At 38.2% G+C, this 22583-nt stretch overlaps 2 protein-coding genes across 7 annotated transcripts in view; one reads left to right on the top strand and one right to left on the bottom strand.

The window, feature by feature from the left end:
* Positions 1–17324, bottom strand: part of REXO5 (RNA exonuclease 5) — a 44202-nt gene extending 26878 nt beyond the window's left edge. Inside the window, exons 1-8 of one of the 3 annotated variants that reach the window (XM_025416308.3) lie at positions 16906–17324; positions 16561–16702; positions 11734–11846; positions 9939–10065; positions 8798–8894; positions 4857–5000; positions 1369–1457; positions 312–427 (exon numbers count right to left, since the gene is read on the bottom strand). In XM_025416308.3, the coding sequence (XP_025272093.2) occupies positions 312–427; positions 1369–1457; positions 4857–5000; positions 8798–8894; positions 9939–10065; positions 11734–11846; positions 16561–16702; positions 16906–17324 (1247 nt within the window). Of the gene's footprint in view, positions 1–311; positions 428–1368; positions 1458–4856; positions 5001–8797; positions 8895–9938; positions 10066–11733; positions 11847–16560; positions 16703–16887 lie in introns of all 3 variants that reach the window. The other 2 variants (XM_025416311.3, XM_025416309.3) reach the window with 2 other exon arrangements.
* ERI2 (ERI1 exoribonuclease family member 2) overlaps positions 1–22583 on the top strand; it is a 32638-nt gene that overhangs the window by 6475 nt on the left and 3580 nt on the right. The window contains exons 1-8 of one of the 4 annotated variants that reach the window (XM_049111327.1): positions 17412–17543; positions 18500–18567; positions 18653–18736; positions 19247–19374; positions 19879–20035; positions 21237–21337; positions 21797–21878; positions 22477–22565. In XM_049111327.1, the coding sequence (XP_048967284.1) occupies positions 17524–17543; positions 18500–18567; positions 18653–18736; positions 19247–19374; positions 19879–20035; positions 21237–21337; positions 21797–21878; positions 22477–22565 (729 nt within the window). In that variant the 5' untranslated portion in view covers positions 17412–17523. Of the gene's footprint in view, positions 1–17411; positions 17666–18499; positions 18568–18652; positions 18737–19246; positions 19375–19878; positions 20036–21236; positions 21338–21796; positions 21879–22476; positions 22566–22583 lie in introns of those variants that run through there. The other 3 variants (XM_035718072.2, XM_035718073.2, XM_049111328.1) reach the window with 3 other exon arrangements.

A 22583-nucleotide genomic window follows, 5' to 3' on the forward strand; every position in this document is an offset into this window, starting at 1 on the left:
CTGTATCTCTGCCTTTTTCTGTGTCTCTCATGAATAAATAAAATCTTAAAAAAAATAAATAAACAAGGAAGATAACATTCTGCTTACTTAAGGTCATAGGAAGACTAGAGAACAAGAAGGGTTAAAGAGCTTTATATACTGACATTGTGCAATTTCAGTTTTAAAATTTACAGTTGTGCTCCCCAGGCTTGTCTTTGATAATATAGAAATAGATAATACCTAACTACACAGAAACTACAAACTATTCCTGTTGACACATCCCATTCTAGTCTACTAGTGCTAGGGAGGGCAGAAGGCAAGTTGCAAAATACCTGGTAAGGTAATCCAGAATCTTGTTGTCAGGTTTAACGAGTTCATCCATAACACAGCTGCCTCCTTCAGCAACCAGTGAGATGCGTGTTAGCTCTCTCCCCTTGGATGTGACACACTGAAAGACCAGGCCATCGTCAGACTGCTAAACTGAGGAAGACTGCTTCCTCCCATTATTCACACCTCAACTGCCATTGACTGTAACCTACTGGGGGCCCAGTAACACAATGGCCTTTGCTAACTAAAGTCCAGTATGAATGAAATTAAAGCTAGGAAGACTCCTGGACATTTCATCTAATTGCTCTGAAAAGGATGTGCACAAGAAGATGGATGGAAATGATATCAACCATTATTTTACCACTTATTAGTGTGTATACGACATCGCACTATTAGCTAAGTACTACTAGAAACTAATTTTTTTATTAGTGCACTCTATTATCTAATGCAATACTAAGCATTCTACATATACTAATTCAGTAACGTGATGAGGTACCTCTGTTATTATCCCCACTTCAAAGAGAAAGGTTAGGGAATTTGTCCAACGTGACAAAGCCATTAACAGGGAAGGCCAGGATACATATCCTGATATGTGACTCTAAAACTTTAGCTCTTAGCCACTCTATTAAGAAATGAGGGACTGGTACCTGAGTACTGATATGGGATGCCCTGTCTTTGAAAGGATTAGACAAAGTAAAACCCATAAGGAGCTTGAGGGAAATTCTTCTGATCTTAAATGTGTAAAACTAAGCCAAACCAATGGTCATTGAGTTAGAGTCTTTAGGGGTACAATAACAAAACACCTATTCAAAAGACAGAAGGGGTAAACTTATACTAATTGACAGAGATTTGGTTAAATATAACAACTAGTTAAAAAAGTTGTGATATTTACTCTTCATCCTGGAGTATATATCTAAGTTTTCTAAAATGTGAGTAAAAGGGTATACTTTCAGTTCTTTAAACCAAAATACTGGAACTAAATGCACTGGTTCACTGATGCATTAGACTCAAGAAATCATCTACTACTAACCCTCCAGTTGAAACATCAAAAGTAGTACTTACCATTTCACAGTCAAGTCCAAAGAGAGGACTGTTGTCTGTTATAGAACCATTACATTTGGTAGGTACAAAGTTTGCACAGTCAGGACACCCTAGGAGGAAAATAAATAAATAAAATATAAATATAAATAAAATATTTTCCTTTAGGGATGCCTGGGTGGCTCAATGGTTGAGCATCTGCCTTCGGCTCAGGGCATGATCCCTGGGTCCTGGAATTGAGTCCCGCATCAGGCTCCCCACAGAGAACCTGCTTCTTCCTCTGCCTATGTCTCTGCCTCTCTCTGTTTCTCATGAATAAATACATAAAACCTTTAAAAAGTATATTTGCCTTTAAAACTAGAGATGATAAATATCACTCTTAGATTCATTCACCAAGAGAAAACTGAAATACCGCATTTGCTGGACACCTTCTCTATTAGACGCTTGAAATATAAAAACTAAAAAAGAAACAATGTCTGTCCTCAAGTTTTGTTCCATCTGCTCATTTTTATATTCTGGGATAATACTACAGGCTGCTGTTAAAAGAGATACTAGGGCCTGGACTTCTTGGCAGTTCCCAAATAACAGTATTTCCTCCTTAGTAGAAAAAATTATAACTTAGTTGTAGCTGGGGCACCTGGGTGGCTCAGTCAGTTAAGCATCCAACTTGATTCTGGTTCAGGTCATGATCTCAGGATTGTGAGATCAAGCCCTGCATTGGGCTCCACGCTGGATGTGGAGCCTGCTTAAGATTCACTCTCCCCCCCATCCCCCACCCCTTCCCCTTGTGTGCATGCACACACTCACTCAAAAAAAAAAAAAAAATCTGGTTAGATCCTACATCATTGGACCTTTCCATTGTAGGCACTAAAGGAGGATGAATACAATAATGCAAAAACTGCATATAGCATCTTTCTTTCCTAAATAAAGAAAAAGGAGGAATGAGATTCCACCATAGTAGAGATCTAAAAGGACTTCAGTGTAGGCAGAAAGTTAAGTAACATTCATCACATGTATCCCTGCACCCAATTCTACCCTTCAGACTTCTCTGAGATCTCTGTTCAGAAACATGCCTGTAATTTTCTGGACTTCATGGCCTGAAAATTCCCTACAGGAGCCCATCTAGAAGCTAGGTACCCCCTCCATTGTGTCCCTTTAGTCAATAACTAGGCACATTTAGCTCAGGGCCCCCAAAGTGTCTGAACCACTGAAAAGATTCCTACCTTCACACAAAGGCTCAAACAGTAAAAATACCTACATCTTGTATGACAAGAAACAAATTGGAGTTTGAGAAACTTTGACCAGTTTCTTTGTCATGGTACCTTGATACTGCCACTCATTACAAGAATCAAAACACGGTCTAGACCAGAAAAGAAGACATCCCTAAATCTGGGAGACTGACTTTCTTTTTCTTTCTTTCTTTCTTTCTTTCTTTCTTTCTTTCTTTCTTTCTTTCTTTCTTTCTTCTCTCTCTCTCTCTCTTTCTTTTACAAAGAAAGAAAACCTTTTCAAAAGCACTGTGAGTCAGGTACCATGCTAAGCACTTTTGTATCCATTAACTCTTAATCCCCATGGCAATCCAAGATATATTAACTATTATCCCCATTTTACAGATAGCAAATAAAAAGATGTTCAATATCATCAGCCATCAGAGAAATGCAAGTCAAAATAATAAGATACTGCTTCATACAACTATAAGGGATTTAATAAAAAAGAATAACAATTGTTGGTTAAAATGTACAGAAACTAAAACCCTTATACATTGCTGGAAGGAATATAAATGGTGCAGCTGCTTTGAAAAAACTGTCTGATAGTTCTTCAAAAGGTTAAACAGGTACCTTATGACCCAACAATTCTACTCCTAGGTACATACCTCCCCAAAATGGAAGCATATATCCAGACAAAAACTTGTACCTCAATGTTCATAGCAGTATCATTTATTCATAATAGAAAAAATGTGGAAACAACCTAAATATCCATCAACTAATGAATACATAAAATATTGTATGTCCATATAGATAATATCATTTGAATGAAAATGAAGGTGATAGAGGGCAGCTACACTTAATGAGCACAGCATCAACTGCAGAGCTGTCAAATCACAATACTATATACCTAAAACTAATGTAACATTGTATGTCGATGACTATACTTCAATAAAAAAATAATTGCTTGTTAAATCTTTTAAAAATTAAAATATAAGGCTATAATAAGTAGAATAAGCTGAAAGATATGAGTTCTCATATATGGATGGTGCAACACAGTATTTTCAAACTAAGTTTTATATATGTATAAAATTCTTTTCTTTTACATATATATGTATTTTAATAATCATTATTTAATCTCTACACTCAATATGGGGCTTGAACTCACAATCCTGAGATCCAAGTCTCATGCTTTTCTGACTGAGCCCACCCAGACACCCCCTAAAACTAAATTATATTTAATCTTACTAAAATTAAACTTAAAATAAAAGGAAAAGGGACACCGGGGTATCTCAACAGTTGAGCATCTGCCTTTGGCTCAGGGCATGATCCCAGAATTGAGTCCCACACTTGGGCTCCCTGCAGGGAGCCTGCTTCTCCCTCTGCCTATGTCTCTGCCACTCTCTTGGTGTCTCTCATGAATAAATAAATAAAATCTTTAAAAAATAAAAGGAAAAGAAATTTAAAAAAAATGAATTACTGACACATGCTACAACATGGATGAACCTTGAAAACTTTATGTTAAGCGAAAAAAGCCAGTTACAAAAGACCATATATTGTTTGATTCTATTAATATGAAATATCTACAATAGGTAAATCCACAGACAGAAACTAGAGATTGCCTGGGGGTGGTAAGGCTGTCGTGTGAAAAATAATAGTATACAGTTTCTTCTGAAGTGATGAAAGTATCCTAAAATTGACTATGGTGATGGTTGTAAACCTATGTAAAAGAACTACTGAATCGTGTTATATTAAAAGGGTGAATTATATGGTTAATTATATATCTCAATAAGAGTGGTTTCTTTTTTTAAAGAAATTTAACATTACTGTGATTAAAAGGTATAAAGAAAATAAAATGAAATTAAAGCATTTTCGTTAAATTCTTGCTACATAACTGACCAAGGCTCTGAGCGCAGACCTGTTCTATTCACTGAGGTAAATGAAGACAGGGTATGGTGGGGTAAGAGGAAGACTGGAAGTATTAGAGAAGCGTTAAAAACATACTGACTTTAATATACTAAGAAGAAATAAAAGAAAACTGAAAAAGGAATAACTTTCTCACAGAAGATTTCAATGATATTTAAGGTCATGTTTATGTATTAACTGAAATCATCACTTTACCAAACAAGGTACACATCTACACTTAGGAAACACTGCACTTAGTGTTTCCTTATTAAGTAAAATATGGATTAAGTCATTTGGAAAGCAGTCAAAAAAAAAAAAAAAAAAAACTTCCAATAGTAATACTTACAAATAAACTTACATATTCTGATATTGTTACCAATATCAGATTAAATCTAAACCAACCTTGTAATGGAAAGTGAAATGTTTTCATTTCCTCCTTTGTGAGAAGGCATCTGGTTAAGCACACTTTCTTAGAGCCATACTTTTGAATAATAGGGTCATTCTGCAGGTTGACTCTGACTTTTGAACTGGTAGAAGGTAAAGACCCTGAAACAAAAAGGACCATTAAAAGTCAGGATGTGTGTTTAAGAAGTGGCACCTGGGGTGGGCTCAGTCAGTTAACCATCCCAACTCTTGATTCTGACTCAGGTTGTTACCTCAGAGTCAAGATCAAGCCCAGCATCAGGCTCTATGCTCAGCACAGAGCCTGCTTGTCCCTCTACCTCTGCTCCTCTACATTCCTCTCCCCACCACCCTGTGCTCATGCTCTCTCTCTGCCGCTAGATCTTAAAATAAATAAATAAAATAGAATTTTAAAAAATAAAAGGAATGTGTGTTTAAGAAACTTCACAGGAAAGGATGCCTGGGTGGCTTAGGGGTTGAGCGTCTGCCTTAGGCTTGGGACATGATCCTGGGATCTGGGATTGAATCCCACACTGGGCTCCTCGCATGGAGCCTGCTTCTCCCTCTATGTCTTCTGCTTCTGTGTCTCTCATGAATAAATAAACTCTTAAAAAAAAAAAAAGAAACCTCAGAGGACATATTTCTAAACCTTGTGTCAGGTAAACACAGTGAAGATGCCTGAGGACATTTTTTTTTAAAGATTTTATTTATTCATGAGAGAGAGAGAGAGAGAGGCACAGACACAAGAAGAAACAGGCTCCATGCAGAGAGCCTAACGTGGGACTTGATCCCGGGTCTCCAGGATCACATCCTAGGCTTGAAAACAGCGCTAAGCCGCTGTCCACCTAGGCTGCCCAGAGGACATATTTCTAAACCTTGTGTCAGGTAAGCACAGTGAAAATCAAAAGATGTGCAAAACCCAGCCTCAACTAAGGAGTTTGTATGTAATTAGGGACACAAAGAGAATATAAGTGTCAAATGGGTTATAATAATAAAAGCTATAGAATGGAAAGGAGGAATAATATACTGGGGTGGTGAAAGATGGTTCAACAGAGGAAAAGGTCAGCTGCTGAGTCTTAAAGAAAAAGCAGAATTTAGAAGGTTGGTATATTAGACCTGTCCATTACAGTGCCTGCCACTCCTAATAGCCCATTCCAGCTAAATCTATTCCAACCCTAGCCACTTAAGCATCAGCCTACTCTTTAAGCAGGAGTGGTTACCACTTAAAAGAGACCCATCTAGGGGTGCCTGGGTGGCTGTTGGTTGAGTGTCCGACTCTTATTTTGGCTTATGTCATGATCTCATGGTCCTAGGACTGAGCCCTGTATCTGGCTCAGTGCTCAGCATGGAGTCTGCTTGTCCCTCTCCCTCTGCTCCTCCCCCTGCTCATGCTCTCTCTCTAAAATAAATAAATCTTTGAGAAAATAAGAGAGAGAGAGAAAGACCCATATATAAGCAGACCAATAAGTTGATATTCCTGGTTAAGAGATGCTCAAAAAGAACAATGGTAATTAGCTGAACTGATCAGATTACTTGCTTCCAGAATCAAACTAAGGAATACAGAGAACTGACAAGTTAAAAACGAACAGAAAGCAGAGATGTCATGAGAGGGCTTTCTAGTCTACATGCATCCTTTAATATCCCTCTCAAATATTTAAGATGATTGGAGTATCTATCTGGTCCTTGTAACTAAAAAAGTCAAAATACTAAACAGAGGTGATTCCAGGTAAAACAGAAATGCACAAAGCAAACTTGGTATGGATGGCAGTGCCTAAACCAACTGAGGGGAAAAAAAAAGGTTTGTGTAGGAGAACAGTGTAGGAAACAAGGTTGAGGTGTATAAAAATGAATTGTAGACCACTGCAAATGCCAGGATCAAGAGTTTGGATTCCAGTCCATCATTCAATACATAATGGAGAACAACAGAAAGTTCCTAAGATGGGAAATGGCATAACGAAAAAGTATTTAAGAAAGATCAACCTCAAAGGTAATGTGGAAAATGGAGTAGAGAAAGAAATGAGAAGGTTCTGCAGAAATTCTGGACCAAAAAAAAGAAAAAAGAGATTAGAGTCTGAATCAAGATGGTGGAAAGGATGAAGGAAAAGGGATATAGGAAAGAAACAGTACCCAAGAAAAACAGAACACAGTGATAGAATAATTCAATTCAGTCAACAAAATATTTACTAAGTACTTCTATGTCTGGCAATGTTCTAGCCACTAGAGATTTCTCAATGAACAAAGTCAACAAAATTCTCCACGGAACTAAAATTCTAGTTGGGAAGATGGACAATAAACAAATATATGTCAGGTAAGGATAAGGACTACGGAAAAAAATAAAGGAGGGTAAAGAGGAGAGAGAATACTGGGGCAGGAAAGCGGTTGTCATATATTTTATAATTAGGGAAGGTCTCTCTGATAAAGTGACATATGAATAGATATTCATGGAAGCAAAAGGAATGAGCAATACAGATTGGTATGAGGAGCCAAAAGAAAAGTAATCCTAAAATTCAAGACTATTGTCTTAGAGAAAAATAATACCAACTGAAAAAGTGATTTGAAGACAGGACAGTATTACATTATTTAAAGATGAGAAAAATGCTTTTAGCTATGCTATGATTGGGAAGACAGGAATAACCAAATAGCAACATCCAGCACGCCAGTGAAAATGCAAGTCTGAACTTTGGAACATCAAATCTAGAGATAAAGATACAGGAGTTATCCAAAGAAGAGTGATAGATCAACTTGGGGAGACATAATATTTTGAAAGAAAAACTCAAAGGAAGGAAGATCAGTGTTACAGACTACACTTTGGGACTCTGATGCTTAGGATGGGAAACAAAGTGAAATCCCTAAGAGGATAGAGAAGTAGCCATAATCCTCTGATTCCTCAAAGTCTACAGATTAAAATCTAAACCTTAGCATGACATTTACAGCCTGCAGGACATAGCTCTAACCTACACTCTCTCAGCCTCATCTCTTACCACTACCTGCTCTTATTCCAACCCATCCTCCTCTAATTATCCCCAACAATCTATATTCTTCAGCCATATCAAAGTTCTTTTTTTCCTGATGATTTCTTCTGCAATGCTATGTCTTTACATGAGCTTTGAATCTAGAAATGACTACTCTGTTATTTACTCAAAGATGTTTAAAACACAGAAGTAAAATCAAACACAGAGGCAGGTACGATACAGGCATCTAGTGGAAGAAGAGGGTAACAACGGAAAGAAAAGGAGTTCAAGGTCTTTGAGACAGGATAATAGAAAGCACAGCCCTAGGAGACAGGAAGGAATCACTGGCTACTCCTCACCACTTTCTCATGTCCCCTCAGTTTATTCAATTATTTCTGAACACACATAAAAAAGCATCAGTGGACAATACTTACTATGTCTAATGAACTCTAGCTAAGTTCTTTTCTATTCCATCACTTACCTCCTTGCCCCCCTACAAAAACAGAAGATTAACTACAACTTACTCAGGGACACAACACATCATTTGCTGTCATGGATATTTCTCTTTTAGATTGCCAGCATTTAAACATTCTGCCTATTCCCCACTGTGAGTAGCATTAAGGGTGTTCCTGACATTAGTCAAAGGCAAGCTCTTCCTTCCCTTCTGTACACTCATGGGTACAAAGATCCAGTTTAAAAATTATTCACAGTAATTTCTAAGACTTCAATGTTAGTGATATGCAGGGATAGCCTTTGCTATCTCACCTAACCAGATGGTTTCTAGGGTATGAATACTGGCTATGGTTTCTGCTCTCCTATTCTCCTAGGTACTTACCCATTTTTTCTTCAAAAAATTGCTTTTCTGTTTAAGGTAGTTAAAATTGAGCTTAGTTGTTTGCAAGAATAAATGTAACCGATAGATCCACTTAATAAGCATACTATAGTATCTTTCAGAATGAGCAAATCATCAAACCAGAATCATAGCCATACCTTCCCCCATTTTGGATTGATCCCGTGTTGCTTGTTTCTTTTTCAGTCCAATGATATCAGCTAGAAAATTAGATGATGGAGGTGGCAAGCGGAATTTCTGAAAATACATAACCAAGTTTTTATAAAAATTCTTACAAGTAGTTAAAATATTATCAAAGACTTGCACTTTTATTGTCAGCTCAGTGCTATGAAAGGTCTGGACTTTTTTGTATTGCAAAACGAGGACTTTTTCCTTAATGTGTAAAAGTGATTAGGTAATCTAAAAAATAAAAGTAACTAAGTAAATGAAGCTACCTTTATCCTACCCTAGAAATTTTCTTTTGTTCTCTGATTACACATTGGAAACAAAGACAAATATTACAGAGATGTCCCTTATATTTTTCTGTATCTATTATGTTAGTAGACAGCTTGCCAGGTAGTTAGGACACAAAAAAGCTGAAAGGTTGAGAACTCCAGCCTTAGGCTCACTTGCACTGAAATTCTAGCTCTACCACTTACTGGCTATAACTTGGACAAGTTATTCAGTTTCCTTACATATAGAAGATATTTTTAACTCTCACAGAACTACTGTGAGAAGTAAAGATGATGCACACAGAATGACTGATGTAGGTCCTGGCACATATGTAGCCTTTAATAAATGAAAGCAAAAAAGAAAATGGAGACCCAAGATTCGGACTCACCAACTTGAATCCCTCAAGGGTAAATGGATGAAAATGTCCAATAAAGAATGGAGATGGCTATGGGAAGGAAAATGGAGAGCAGCTGCCTCTTCCAAAGATAACAGCTGCTATTCAGCTCCAGATGCTGTTCTAAGGATGTCCAATCTTATGATGTAATCAAGAGACCAAAAACACAGAATTTACGTAAAGTATATAATTTCTGAAAACATCAGAACCCAAATAAAGTAGGATATCATCACCTTGGATACTACATATAGATTGTAATCTGGTAATAAATGTTTCGCCTAAATTATCAAAGAAAATCAAATGCAAATCTTAATCTCAACAAGAGATCTCTGAATCTTAATCTTTCTTGCTTTCTATAACCTCTACTGCTTGTTCAATCAGATTGCTAAGGAGCATAGTTTGAGACGTGCATTAGTCTCTGGATGAGAGGACTCAACTCACGCCCTAATACTTACGTGTCTGAATGCCTTTCGGAGAAATCCAAACTCCAAATAGAACCTGTAAAAGTGTAGCTGGCTCATTCCCTGCAGTACAAAAACCACTACGTTGTTCAGGTGGTTTTGGTGAAAAAGCTGGCACCAGCTGTTGAAAAATCAAACCGATACAGCTAAAAGTGATACCATCAAGTCAGTTGTAGACATACAAAAGGGAAGTGTGGGGAAAAAAAACAGTGAGCAACAGTTAATGGAGTTTATCATCACTCAATGACTGCGTAGGAAAAAAACAGCTATTACTGCACAGAATTCAAATAAAGATCTCCTGAGATAATTATTTATTGCATTCAAATCAAGTAGGATACCAAAGGAAACACAATGCATTCAAATTCAAAGTCCTATTATTATTTGTTTTAAATTGGAAATAAACTCATTTTACAAAGGCATATCCTCAAGATCCCAAGTGGCTGAGTCCTTTCTAAGCTAGTAATCATATGACTGGTTTCAAGAAAGCCAGTTTCAGATAAATTGACAGACTACCAGCAATACTTGATAATGAGGAAGATTGCTTTTCAGTTATCTAGGCAATCTCCCTCTGATAGATATGTCTGAAAAACTGAAAAGTTTTGAAAACTTTTTTATTGGTACATATACAAAAGCAATTTTCATTAGACATTTAACAATGGCATTGATATCAGAATAGTAAAATTCTCTTTGCCCCTTAATGTAAAAGGAACGAAAAAGATAAACTGGAACTCTTAACATATGATCACGTAATTTAAATTGGGTCTCCACTAGGGGTTACAAATCAAAATACCTTTAAGTGGTGTTGGGAAAGGTCACTGAAAAGACCTGAATGCCAGCTGACCTGTCAGCTGGACCCTGGCACCTGACAGCTCCTTACTCCCTTCTCCTCTGTCCTTGGAATGTGGAGTCTGCTTGTTTTTCCTGATCCCAGAGACTGCTCCAAGGACATAGCCTTGAGATAGTTATGTGGTGGTGAAAATACCTGCATGGTTCATGACTGAACCCAGTTAAAAACTTCTAGATAAACTTTTTAAAGATTTGGCAAACAGGTATAGGTATCCAGTTGTCTTCCTCCTGTCCAAGACAAGCCTTGTATGTAAGTTCCCTTCACTTATTATTAAAACTGCCACTTACAAACCTGGAGTGGCCTGCCTCTTTCTTCAGTCTCTCCCTGCCCTCCAAGTAAGTGGGGCGGGTTTCACTTTACACCCAGGAAGCTCCCAAGAGGGTTGCAATCCAAAAAGCAGTCAGATAATGTAAATAAGGGAAGTGAACCAGAAGAGATAAAGTATCTGGATTTTTTTTTTTAAAAGGGTGTTTCTTTTTTTTTTTTTAAGATTTTATTTATTTATTCATGAGAGATACAGAGACAGGACTTCAGGATTACGCTGTGGGCCGAAGGCAGGCGCTAAACTGCTGAGCCACCCAGGGATCCCAAAATATCTGGATTTTAATAAAGGAATTCTCAAATTAAATGCTGGCAATTCCTGTAAAGAAAAAAATGTAGGGGTGCCTGGGTGGCTCAGGCGGTTAGGCATCCAACTCCTGATTTTGGCTCAGGTCATCATCTTGGGGTTGTAAGATTGAGCCCCATATCCAGCTCTGCACTGAGTATGGAGCCTACTTGGGACTCTCTCTCCCTCTCTCTCTGCCCCTCCCCTTCATTAAAAAAAAAAAATTCGGACATTCTGTATGGCAAACAAGTAATGTCAATTAAGGAAATATAGGACCCTCTAGACACTAGTTTGAAACCTCGGGTCTATCCTCACCATTTAAGTTCATCTCATACCTGGGTTTAGGAACACTGGATTTGCCCAGAACTGCATACTTCAGCAATTCACATAACTGGTCATGGGTTACTTCACAGTTTTCAGCAAATAAAATGGCAGATAAGCGGGCTTTCTGCAAAGGTAAATCAGGGCATTAAAAATTAGAGGACTACTGGGGCACCAGAGTGGTTCAGTCTGTTAAGCATCCGACTCTTGATTTCAGCTCAGGTCACGATCTCAGGGTCTTAGGACTGAGCCCCACATGAGGATCCCCACTCAGGAGGAAGTCGGCTTCTCTCTCTCTGTCCCTCCCTTGCTCACACACACACACTCTCTCTCTAAAATAAATAAATAAATAAATCTTTTAAAAAAATTAGGACTACTGAGAACAGGAACAAGGCAAAGCAAATTATACGCAAACATAAAGAAGGATCTATTAACTGTAAATGAAGGTCTAAAACAACCTGTGATATGACATTATTATTAACACAATGTTTATAAATATTGACACAGAATCTTATTATAGATACTTGATTATGTGCTAGGGATAGTAGAATGAATAAAACATGATTCACGCTCTCAAGTTCATTCTACTAAGGGAAGAAAAATGCAGAAATAGGTTAATTCCAATACAATGCTATTATAAAGCTGTCGCAGAAAGGAGGCTAACTGCCTTGAGGGTTAGAGTTTGGGGGATAGCTTCACTGATTGAAAATACTGGCAAGGTCTTGAAAATAATCTGTCAGTCAGCTGAGGGGGGAACATTGTGTCTGAACATGCAGTTTTGTTTGGCTGGAGCCAAGAAGGCATGTTGCAGAGCAGTGGAGATTTCAGAGAAGATGAAGGGAGTCACATCATAGATCGCTGGGGTCTAAGCTAAGGAGTCTGACATTATTCTGGGGGAAACATGGAGTTCACTGAAGTTTCTCCCTCCTATATATAGGAGTTTTGCACTTATATTTGGTTATTAAAGTAAAGCAAGTTCATGTTTGTGAAAAGAGTCAGGTAACAGAGAAAGGTAAGATAAAGACAATAGATAAAAGAAAATAAGTCACCTGTACTTAGACAACTTTCATTTTGATCTGAGAGGCAGCAGAGTAGACTGGTTAAGAGCTTAAGCCCTGAAGTCATACTACCTGAGTTCAAAAACCAAGCTCTAACATCTGGGCTAAGTGTCTTAACCTAAGACTCAATTTCCTCATCACAGAGTAATTTTAATTCCACCTCATGAAAGTATTGGGAAGACCAACGAGGTAATACAAGTACAATGTAGTGGAACTGACATAAGTACTTAATAAACATTAGATATTATTCCTATTTTTCCCATGAGTTTTTAAAGCTCATGTTGAGCACCTATTAATTAGTTATTTAACAGTTCTTAGCACTTTAATTTAGTAAGTCATTTAATTCCTACAAGTATTCTTTTTATTTTAAAAGGTTTTATTTATTTATTCATGAGAGAAAGAGGCAGGGACATAGGCAGAGGGAGAAGCAGGCTCTCCGCAGGGAGCCCAATGAGGGACTTGATCCCAAGACCCCGGAAACATGCCCTGAGCTGAAGGCAGATGCTCAACCACTGAGCCAGCCAGGTGTCCCCTTACAAGTCTTAAGTGGCTACTACTATTATCCCTATTTTACATAAAGAAATTGAAGAATGGAAGTGGTAGAACAAAGACTGGAATACAGGCTCCAAAGCCCTAACTCTTCATCTCTGTACTATACTGCCCCTAAAGGATTACAGTATTCTGTTTGTTTGGTAACCAACTCTGCACCCCTCCCTCCCTGCAAAAATCGGTTAAATGTAACAAACACCAATTTTAATAGTTCATTCTCTAAATTTATCTCAACATTCACAACTTCTATGAAAAAAATCCCCTATTGATGATAAGTGTTTGTTTTTTTAATTATAAATATCATGAACATCCTTTCAAACATCCCTATGTACCTGGATAAATACTCTGGATAAAGTCCCTGGTCAAAATAAGCTCCTACAGTTGACTCTTGAACAACACAGATTTAAACTGTGCAGATCCACCTATATGTGGATCGTTTTTGGTAAATACAGTATGGTACTGTAAATGTATTCTCTTCTTTATGCTTTTCTTAGTAACATTTTCTGTAGCTTACTTTTTCTAAAGAATATAGTCTAGAACACAAGTAATTTACAAAATATGTATTAACCAACTGTTTATGTTATTGCTAAGGTTTCTGGCTATAAGTAGTTAAGTTTTGGGGGAATCAAATGTTATCCATGGAGTTTGGACCGCACAGAGCAGAGACAGTAGATGGTGGTTCGGTGCCCCAATCCCCCATGTTATTCAAGGATCAACTATCTAATTCTGACAAATACTATTAATTCCTGAAAGAAAATACCAATTTATATTTACAATAAAAAATGTAAGACTGGTAAGTGAGACTGAATGAGGTATGTAGGGTCTATGTGGCAAAGAGCTAGGGGAAAGTGAGGGAAAGAGCTAGGACTAAGGGAAGGAACCCAAGGCATACATGCAGAAGGAGAGCCCATTGTGGGGTGTCAAAGAGAAGGAAATTATAAACATGAAGAGAAAACAAGAATGAACCTTGTGGAAATAGAGAAGTAGAGATTTTAACAAGTATGGATAGAAAAATATATAAATGTAAACATGTATGTATATATGGGTATACAGATATATAAACACGTATTTCCTAGCTCTCTTTTGGAAGTACTGACATCCCAATAGCACTGAGCACATCTAGTACCCAGATTTTAAATGTCATTCTCTCCTAAAGAGAACCTACCATTACAGAAAAAAATTACAATTTCAGGGCTGGGCAGGAAAAGCACAGATGAGCCTAGAATACCTTTTTTTTGTGCCAAAATAGAAAAGAAATGATCAAAGAATGATGAGGTCATGTCCAAAGAACACAGAAGCTAGCTTAATGCTCAAATATGGGATATTTTGAGTATCAAAATAAATATAGTAATGGATAATAACCCATTGAATGAAATAGGCAATGAGTTCATACTAATGAAAAAAATGAATTACAAGTTTAACAAGGAAGCATCTCTATCAAATTTAAAGAGAACAAGAATGCAACAGATCAAAACCATGTACAACCTAATAAAACTTAAAAGAGTGTCACTTTGGTAGTCCTGTCAAACATATATAACCTGAAACTAATCAATGAGGAAACAGACAAACCAACTTGAGGGACGTTCTACAAAATAAGTGGTTCAGGATTCTTTAAGAGTAGTAAGGCCATAGATGTCAAGGAAAACACTAAAGAATTGTTTGGACTGAAGGAGACAGGACAACTAAATATTACACATGGTTCTAGACTGGATCTTCTTGCTAAAAAGGATATTATTGGAACTTGAATGGGATGAGGATAAGATGGTAGCAATATATCCATGTTATTTTTTTATTTTGATGGTTGCATTGTGATTCTGTGGGGCCGCTTATGAGAAACATATATTAAAATATGGGGGGGCAGTCATGGAGGATTGTTAGCAATCACTTTCAAATGCTGCCTGAGGTGGTTCTTGGTACTGTTCTTACAACTTTTCAAGTTTGTGACTGTTTCAAAATTAAAGAATGATGAGACTGTTATACTTCTCATCATCTTTAAAAAGTTGTTTGCCTGGGGGATCCTTGGGTGGCTCAGCGGTTTAGCGCCTGCCTTTGGTCCAGGGCGTGATCCTGGAGTCCTGGAATCGAGTCCCGTGTAGGGCTCCCTGCATGGAGCCTGCTTCTCCCTCTGCCTGTGTCTCTGCCCCTCTCTCCGTCTATCATGAATAAATAAATAAAACCTTTAAATAAATAAATAAAAATAAAAAAAATAAAAAGTTGTTTGCCAATTTGACAGCAAAAAAGAATCCCTTTCAAGTAAAATGTTTTCATAGCACTAATTCCCTTTTTACATCCTACAGGTATCTTCTTCGTGAAAGGTTGTGGTCTGCCATTTCCCTTTAATGACAGACCTATTAGCACCGTACCTGTTTTCGCTTTTACCTTCAGTAGTTTTCACAAGCCAGTTATAAGGGTGGTGCACCCCAAGCAAAGCAGGCACAGTGAAGCTCTTTCCCCAAGAGGTGCCCTTAACATGAAGCCCTCATAGCTTTGAACTGTCTGTGACCATCTGCACTTTATCTTGATCTTGTACATCAGTTAGCAAGATCTGTCTTGAAATACCAGAAAACCTAACAGATTATTTGGGGGGAGAGGGGGGTTGGAAACGCTCCAATTTGTCCCCCCACATAAATGAATACATGCTGCTTTGCTTTACACCATTTCAGCTTATAAGATTTTACAGAATTGTTCTACTTTCGGATAGTGGGGGAAACCTGAATAAAACTTCTATCTACTGTTCGTCTTCCCTCTCTTTCCACTAGAACTAAGTAGTAACCCCTGTTAATTCACTGATGTACCCCAAGTGCCTAGGCCAGTGGCCAGCATACGACAGACAACAGAAATCTGATGACTTAAGGGACGGACCGTGCATATTTAGTTCTCAGTACATGGCTGGGATGCTCAACAGCCTTATTATTGACTTACTGGCGTGGCATGTAAACTGCACGAGGGCAGGGAATTTTGGGGTTTGCGCACTGAGATATCCCCGGAAACCAGAACAATTCCTGGCACACGGGTGACCCCATGAAGTATGTGTTGAGTGAACATTCTTTTTGGGTCTCGGGCATCACATCAGTTTTAAACAGCACTGGGATAAGTGGTACTAACATTATCGTTCCCATTTTACAGACTAGCAAGCAGGATTCCGAAAGGCCAGTGGGTGGGTGAGGCCGACCCCGCGGCGTCCAGGGCAGACGGAGTCTCCCGAGCCTCCCACTCGGGCTCCCCGTTGCTCACCTTGGCCTCGGGCTGCCTCTCCCCCAGCTCCCAACGGGCTCTCATCGCCTCAGCCGCCCCGACCAGCGTGTTCGGGGCCCGCCTCCTCTTCCTGCCCTTCTTGAAGTGCTTCCCGGTCCTCTCCCTTTCGGGCTCCATGAGGCTGTGGAGAAAGACCCGCGAGAGCTGAGAAAACGCCGTCTCCAGACGGGGAAGCAGCTAGGGCTTCGAGAGCCTACAGCCTCCCTCAGATCCTCGCTTCAATTCAGTGTACGAAGCCCTCCCACCCCTCCCCGAAAAGCGAGGGCGCCAACGATCCTCCCTGTCCCGCTGCGGAGAAAACCGCACCGAGATCAACGGTTTTACCGTCCGCGCCGGAGGCCGGATTCGAAACGGTTCCCCAACGGCGCGAACACGCCTCCGCCCGTTGAAAAAGAGGGAAAAGGTTGCTGCCAAGCGACTTCCCTGTCAAAAAACACTCCCCGTGCCCCCGAGCGCCGAAAACACCAACGAGAAGACGAGCAAACGGCACCGACCGCAGCAGCCGCCGCCTCAGTCGCAGCCAAAGCCTCCGCCGCAACCGCCTCCTCAGACGCGCCAGGCGTTTGAATGGACCGGAAGTGTGGGGGGGGGTCTAACGACTTCCGGCAGTTGGGCTGCGGGGAAGGAGGAGTTCCGGGAATGGCGACCAAGAAGTTGGCGCGGTACGCTGCGGGGGGTGTTCTGGTCTGGGGGTGGCTTCTAGTCGGGCGCTGGCGCCCGAGGCAGGGCTGGGCAGTGGGCATTTGCGGTGTCAGCCCTCATTCTCTGCAGCCTCGGCGTCTCCGATTTGCCCCGTGTCTGGCCGGGACTGAAAGGTTTCCGCCTGGATCGCGGCCCCCCCGCCTCGCTCAGGCCGCCCTCTGCGCGCGGGTGGAAAAACCGGGCTTCGCGACTGTGTGGCCTTGAGCCACTGTGTGCCGGTTCTAGGCCTCGGGAAACGGAATGGACGTGACCGGCGCCTGGTAGGCCGTTCCGAGTTCTCAGGCGCTCCCCGTTTAATTCATAATGTGGATTTATTGTGGCTTTCTCCCTGATACCTGGTCACGCTGTGCACATTTCTGAATTCTAGAATTCTGTCGTATTAGTAAGTAGCACGGGCTTCAGAGTTGAACGATCCGGGGGTTCGCATACCAAATCTGTGTCCTTACGCAAATTACGGAGTCAGTGCTCTCATCCATAAAATAAGAGGTAGCAAAAGTGACTACCTCACACAGTGGTTGAGCATTAAGTGAGATCACCAGAGCTCAGTGCCTGCTCCGTAGTAAGCAATCAATTAAATATTACCGGTTATTTTCAACTCTTTGCACTTCCCATCATAGGTCTTAAAAAACAAAAACAAAAGCCAACCGGAAGTGTCTGCTTAGTTAAACTTGACCAGTTCCTCAAAGTAGTTGTCTTAACACCTCAGTATGCTCACCCCTTTTGTTGGATTCAAGTATTGCCTTTATGGATCCTTTGTCATACATTACCATACAGTAGTTTACCATAGATGCCTAGTTTCTTCACCCAGAGGTGTGTTTGGGGCTCTTAGAAGACTGGATCTGTCCTATCTCCTCAGACCTGTGCTGTGCACATACCAAGGGCTTGAAAAATGCAAAAGCAAAAGTAAGCTTTTCAGTGCTTTGCCCCTGCAATCACTCAAGTTCCTCAATATTTACTGTAAAACAAGAGGAGCAGAAAGAATTAGTCTGAGTTTGCAAATTTGAACTCTGAGGCTCATGCAGGTGAAATGACTACTAAAAAGAGACGGTGGCAGTCCATCTAAGAACCAAGGTCTTTTGCTCTTAAAGTCTAGTTCAATTTCCTGTCACTCACATTAATACATTAAGAATGGGGGTTATGCCATTAGTTTGTTGGCATATTCAAACAGGAATGTAAATGAGTTTGTTGAACATATTGAGTTGTTTCACATTCTTAGGCAACTTGGATTAATTAGAAGAAAGTTCGTGGCACCAGCAAATGGAAATCTAGGACGAAGTAAATCCAGTAAGTAATATGCTTCGTTTCTTTACATTTTGTATCGTTGCACTTTTAACTCTGGTAAAGCATAAATACGCCTTTTGTTTTGCAGAGCAGTTGTTTGATTACTTAATTGTCATTGATTTTGAGTCAACGTGTTGGAATGATGGGAAACACCACCAGAGCCAAGAAATAAGTATGTCTGGACTGCCAGGGGCCAAAGCTAGCCCTAGAGGAGTCACTTTAATAGATATAATAGTTAACAATTAAAGAAAATAAGATAGTCCATGAATTGGTAGTTTACTATAAAACCTGACTAAACCAAAAAAACCCCAAAAACCTAACATCTGGAAGTATCATCATGTAAAATAATTACTTTAGAATTCCATACAAAATCTCAATTGCATAGGAACTGAAAAAATACCTTTGCAAAAAGCAGTACATTTTAACTTCTATATGGTCTTCATATTTAATTGTGGGAATATATTCAAGAGTTTTAAATAGATATATTCATAACTTTAATATTCTGACTTATTCTTTGGCACAATTTTATAACTTAAATCACACGGCTTTGGTCTTTTTAACATGCTGAAATAATGGTAAAATATGTTTAATTTAGAGTGATTACAGCATTAATCTAATAATTATATATTTAAATGTCAATTGATTAAATAAATAAATGTCAATTGCTGATTCTTTCATATAGTTGACTTTCCAGCAGTATTGCTGAACACATCAACTGGAGAGATTGAATCTGAGTTCCATGCTTATGTTCAGCCTCAAGAACATCCAGTTCTTTCTGAATTTTGCATGGAACTGACAGGCATAAAACAGGTATACTCTTTCTTTTCTCTACGTTTCTTCTCACCCTTCCCCTCCCCCAAAACCAAGAAGGTCGGATGCCAAATATTAAAATTCTGAAATCAGTTTTTAAGAGAAAATAAAAAGCATATACGCATTTGGAATTAGATTTATGTACTGTTAGAAATAATGCTCCCTCCAGATCTCTGTTGGAATATTTAAAAATTAAAAAGAATAGTATTGTAAGAATAAATATCAGACTTATTTCACAGAAATTAAGTGACACCAAATTTCTGTCAGTCAGGATTTAATTACTATATTTCTGTGTTATTTTAGGTGGAACAACCTAATTTTTCTTATCTCACAGTGTTCTAATTATCTCTCTTCCACATGTTTTAGCATCTTTTTCACAAAATAAACTAGCAGTCAGAACTCTTCTTTTTTTACATCCCCCTATAGTGCCTAATTACGTGCTAATGATGTGTTCAATGATTATGGGATTCGATTGTTGAATTCAGATTTTGTGACTTTACTCAGGCTCAAGTTGATGAAGGAGTCCCTCTGAGAATTTGCTTATCTCAGTTCTGTAAATGGATTCAGAAGATTCAGCAACAGAAGAAAATTATTTTTGCTACTGGGATTTCAGATCTGTCTAATTCTGAAGTAAAATTATGTGCATTTGTTACTTGGTCAGGTAAAAAATAAGTTCTACCTATCAATCATAAATGAGTAGGATTATTACTATTATCACTACATAATTATATGTAGTAAGAATTGTACTTGTTAACTTCTTAGGTCTCGAAAAGAAATCTCAGTGCCTAGCAGATGTTAACTAAGGAAAGTATATTTATTCATATTTTACGAATTATCATTCTGGGATACTTTCAAATTTTAAGACTTTAAGAATCTTTCTAGATTCTTCCTTCCTGTTCTTCTGGCTCCAGGCAGGATGATTTAGTGAAAACTCTTAACGCTACTTTCTACAACCTTGAATAAAAAGAGTCTCCATTCAACTCCAGTCCTTTGCTTTATACTTTTATACTAGGAAAAAATGGGCCATTAAAGTAGATCCTTTGTATGCCTATGATTTAGCACTACCATTATTAGTCATTGATAGCTATGCTGTGCCATCGATAATCATATTTTGGTTTTAGGTTTCTATAAGATGTCTGGTTTCTCAATTATGTTAGTATTTTCTAGAATGTTGAAAGCAGATAACCTCCTTGCAGGCCTTGTAACTTGACACGTTACTCTTTTTTTTTTTTTGACACATTACTCTTTTTTTCATTACTCTTATTTCGGAAATACTCCGTGTATTTGAGTTTTTAAGAAATTATTTTGAAACTTAGTTACCAACCTAATTTCTTTTTTTTTTAACAATTTATTCTTTTTATTGGTCATTTAGGAATTTTTTTTAAAGATTTTTAAAATTTATTCATTCATGAGAAACAGAGAGAGAGGCAGAGATACAGGCAGAGGGAGAAGCAGGCCCCCTACAAGGAGCCTGATGTGGAATTCGATCCTGGACCATGGATTATGCCCTGAGCGGAAGGCAGATGCTCAGCGACTGAACCACCCAGGCGTCCCACCAACTTAATTTCTTAACAGTAAATTATGTGAAGTGAACAATTGTTAGACATTAACAGCAATTAAATCTTATTTTGTTTTATGTAGTATGTTGTTATATGTAGCATAGCTTATATATATAGTACATTTTACACTTGGATCTGTAGTATGTAATGATAGTGTTCTATATACTATTATATGTATTAGGTTTTTCTAAATCTTGTTTTATTTTATATATTTCAATATATAAAATTTTGTTTATAAATGATAGGATGAGTAAAAACTGCTGGCATCATTGAATTTGTTCTATTTTAACATACTTATTGCAGACTGGGACTTGGGGGTTTGCCTGGAGTATGAGTGTAAAAGAAAACAGCTGTTAAAACCTGTGTTCTTGAATTCTTGGATTGATCTCAGAGTAACTTACAAGGTAAGGATCAAAGATGGGGGTATAGTCACTTTCCTTCTATTGAAAAATGATTAAACTTCATCTCATACATGGGTATAGGTTACTGTAAGTAAAATACTATATTTTAAAACTTTCACATAAATACATTTCTTAGGTATGTAAGAATGACAAAATAAGCATATTCCAAATCTTTTTTTTTTTTTTTCAATTATTTATTCATGAGAGACATGGAGAGAGAGAGAGGCAGAGATACAGGTAGAGGGAGAAGTAGGCTCCATGCAGGGAGCCCGATGTGGGACTCGATCCTGGTACTCCAGGATCACTCCCTGAGCTGAAGGCAGATGCTCAACCGCTGAACCACCCAGGCGTCCCAGCATATTCCAAATCTAATAAAACTAAAAATTATGAAAAACAAGTGGTTAATACATAGCCTTTCTAATAGTAACCTGGTTTTGGATATGTCTTCTTTTATTTGGTTAGATTTTCTATAGAAGAAAACCAAAAGGACTAAGTGGTGCCCTACAGGAAGTAGGAATAGAATTCTTAGGACGAGAACATTCTGGTTAGTATAAATTGAAAATAATTTTATTATGTAAATAACAATTTTACATAGTTTTATTATATAAATAAAAATCTTATTTTTACAAAGTCTTTCATATGAATCTCATGTTTTTGGTGATATCATTAATAAGGAATATCCTTCAGTCTAAAGTTCCTAACCTATAAAATTCAAAGATTTCTGATTTTTAAATTATTACCATAAAGTAGTATAAGATAAAGATTGCCATCTAGTGGCTTTCTGGTTGTTAAAAAGAATGAAAATGAACTAAATCAAATGGAGATTAAACAGGTGCCCAAATAACACGGCAAATTAGTGAAAAAACTGAACAAGACCATTAGATTACTCATCAAGCATGGTCCCTAAGAATGTTTACATTTTTGTGAACTGTAATACATTTTTATCTCCTCTATAAATGTGGAAGATCTTGTCTTTTGTTAGTAAGGTTGCCTCAGCTTTTTACTAGTCCAATTTATCATGATTAAAATTAGTAGATCATAAAACTAATAATATGTTCCAATGTAAATTGTGATTTCTTATTTTTGCTGTATTTCCTTACAGTGGTACTACTAAATTCAGTGTTTGAAATCTATTTCCTCAGGATTGGATGATTCTCGGAACACTGCCATGCTTGCTTGGAAAATGATCAGGGATGGTTGCTTAATGAAAATTACAAGGTCTTTAAACAAGGTTAGTGGTGTCTTGCCT

This window comes from Canis lupus, chromosome 6 (assembly GCF_003254725.2).
Source record: "Canis lupus dingo isolate Sandy chromosome 6, ASM325472v2, whole genome shotgun sequence".
NCBI classification, from domain to species: domain Eukaryota; kingdom Metazoa; phylum Chordata; class Mammalia; order Carnivora; family Canidae; genus Canis; species Canis lupus.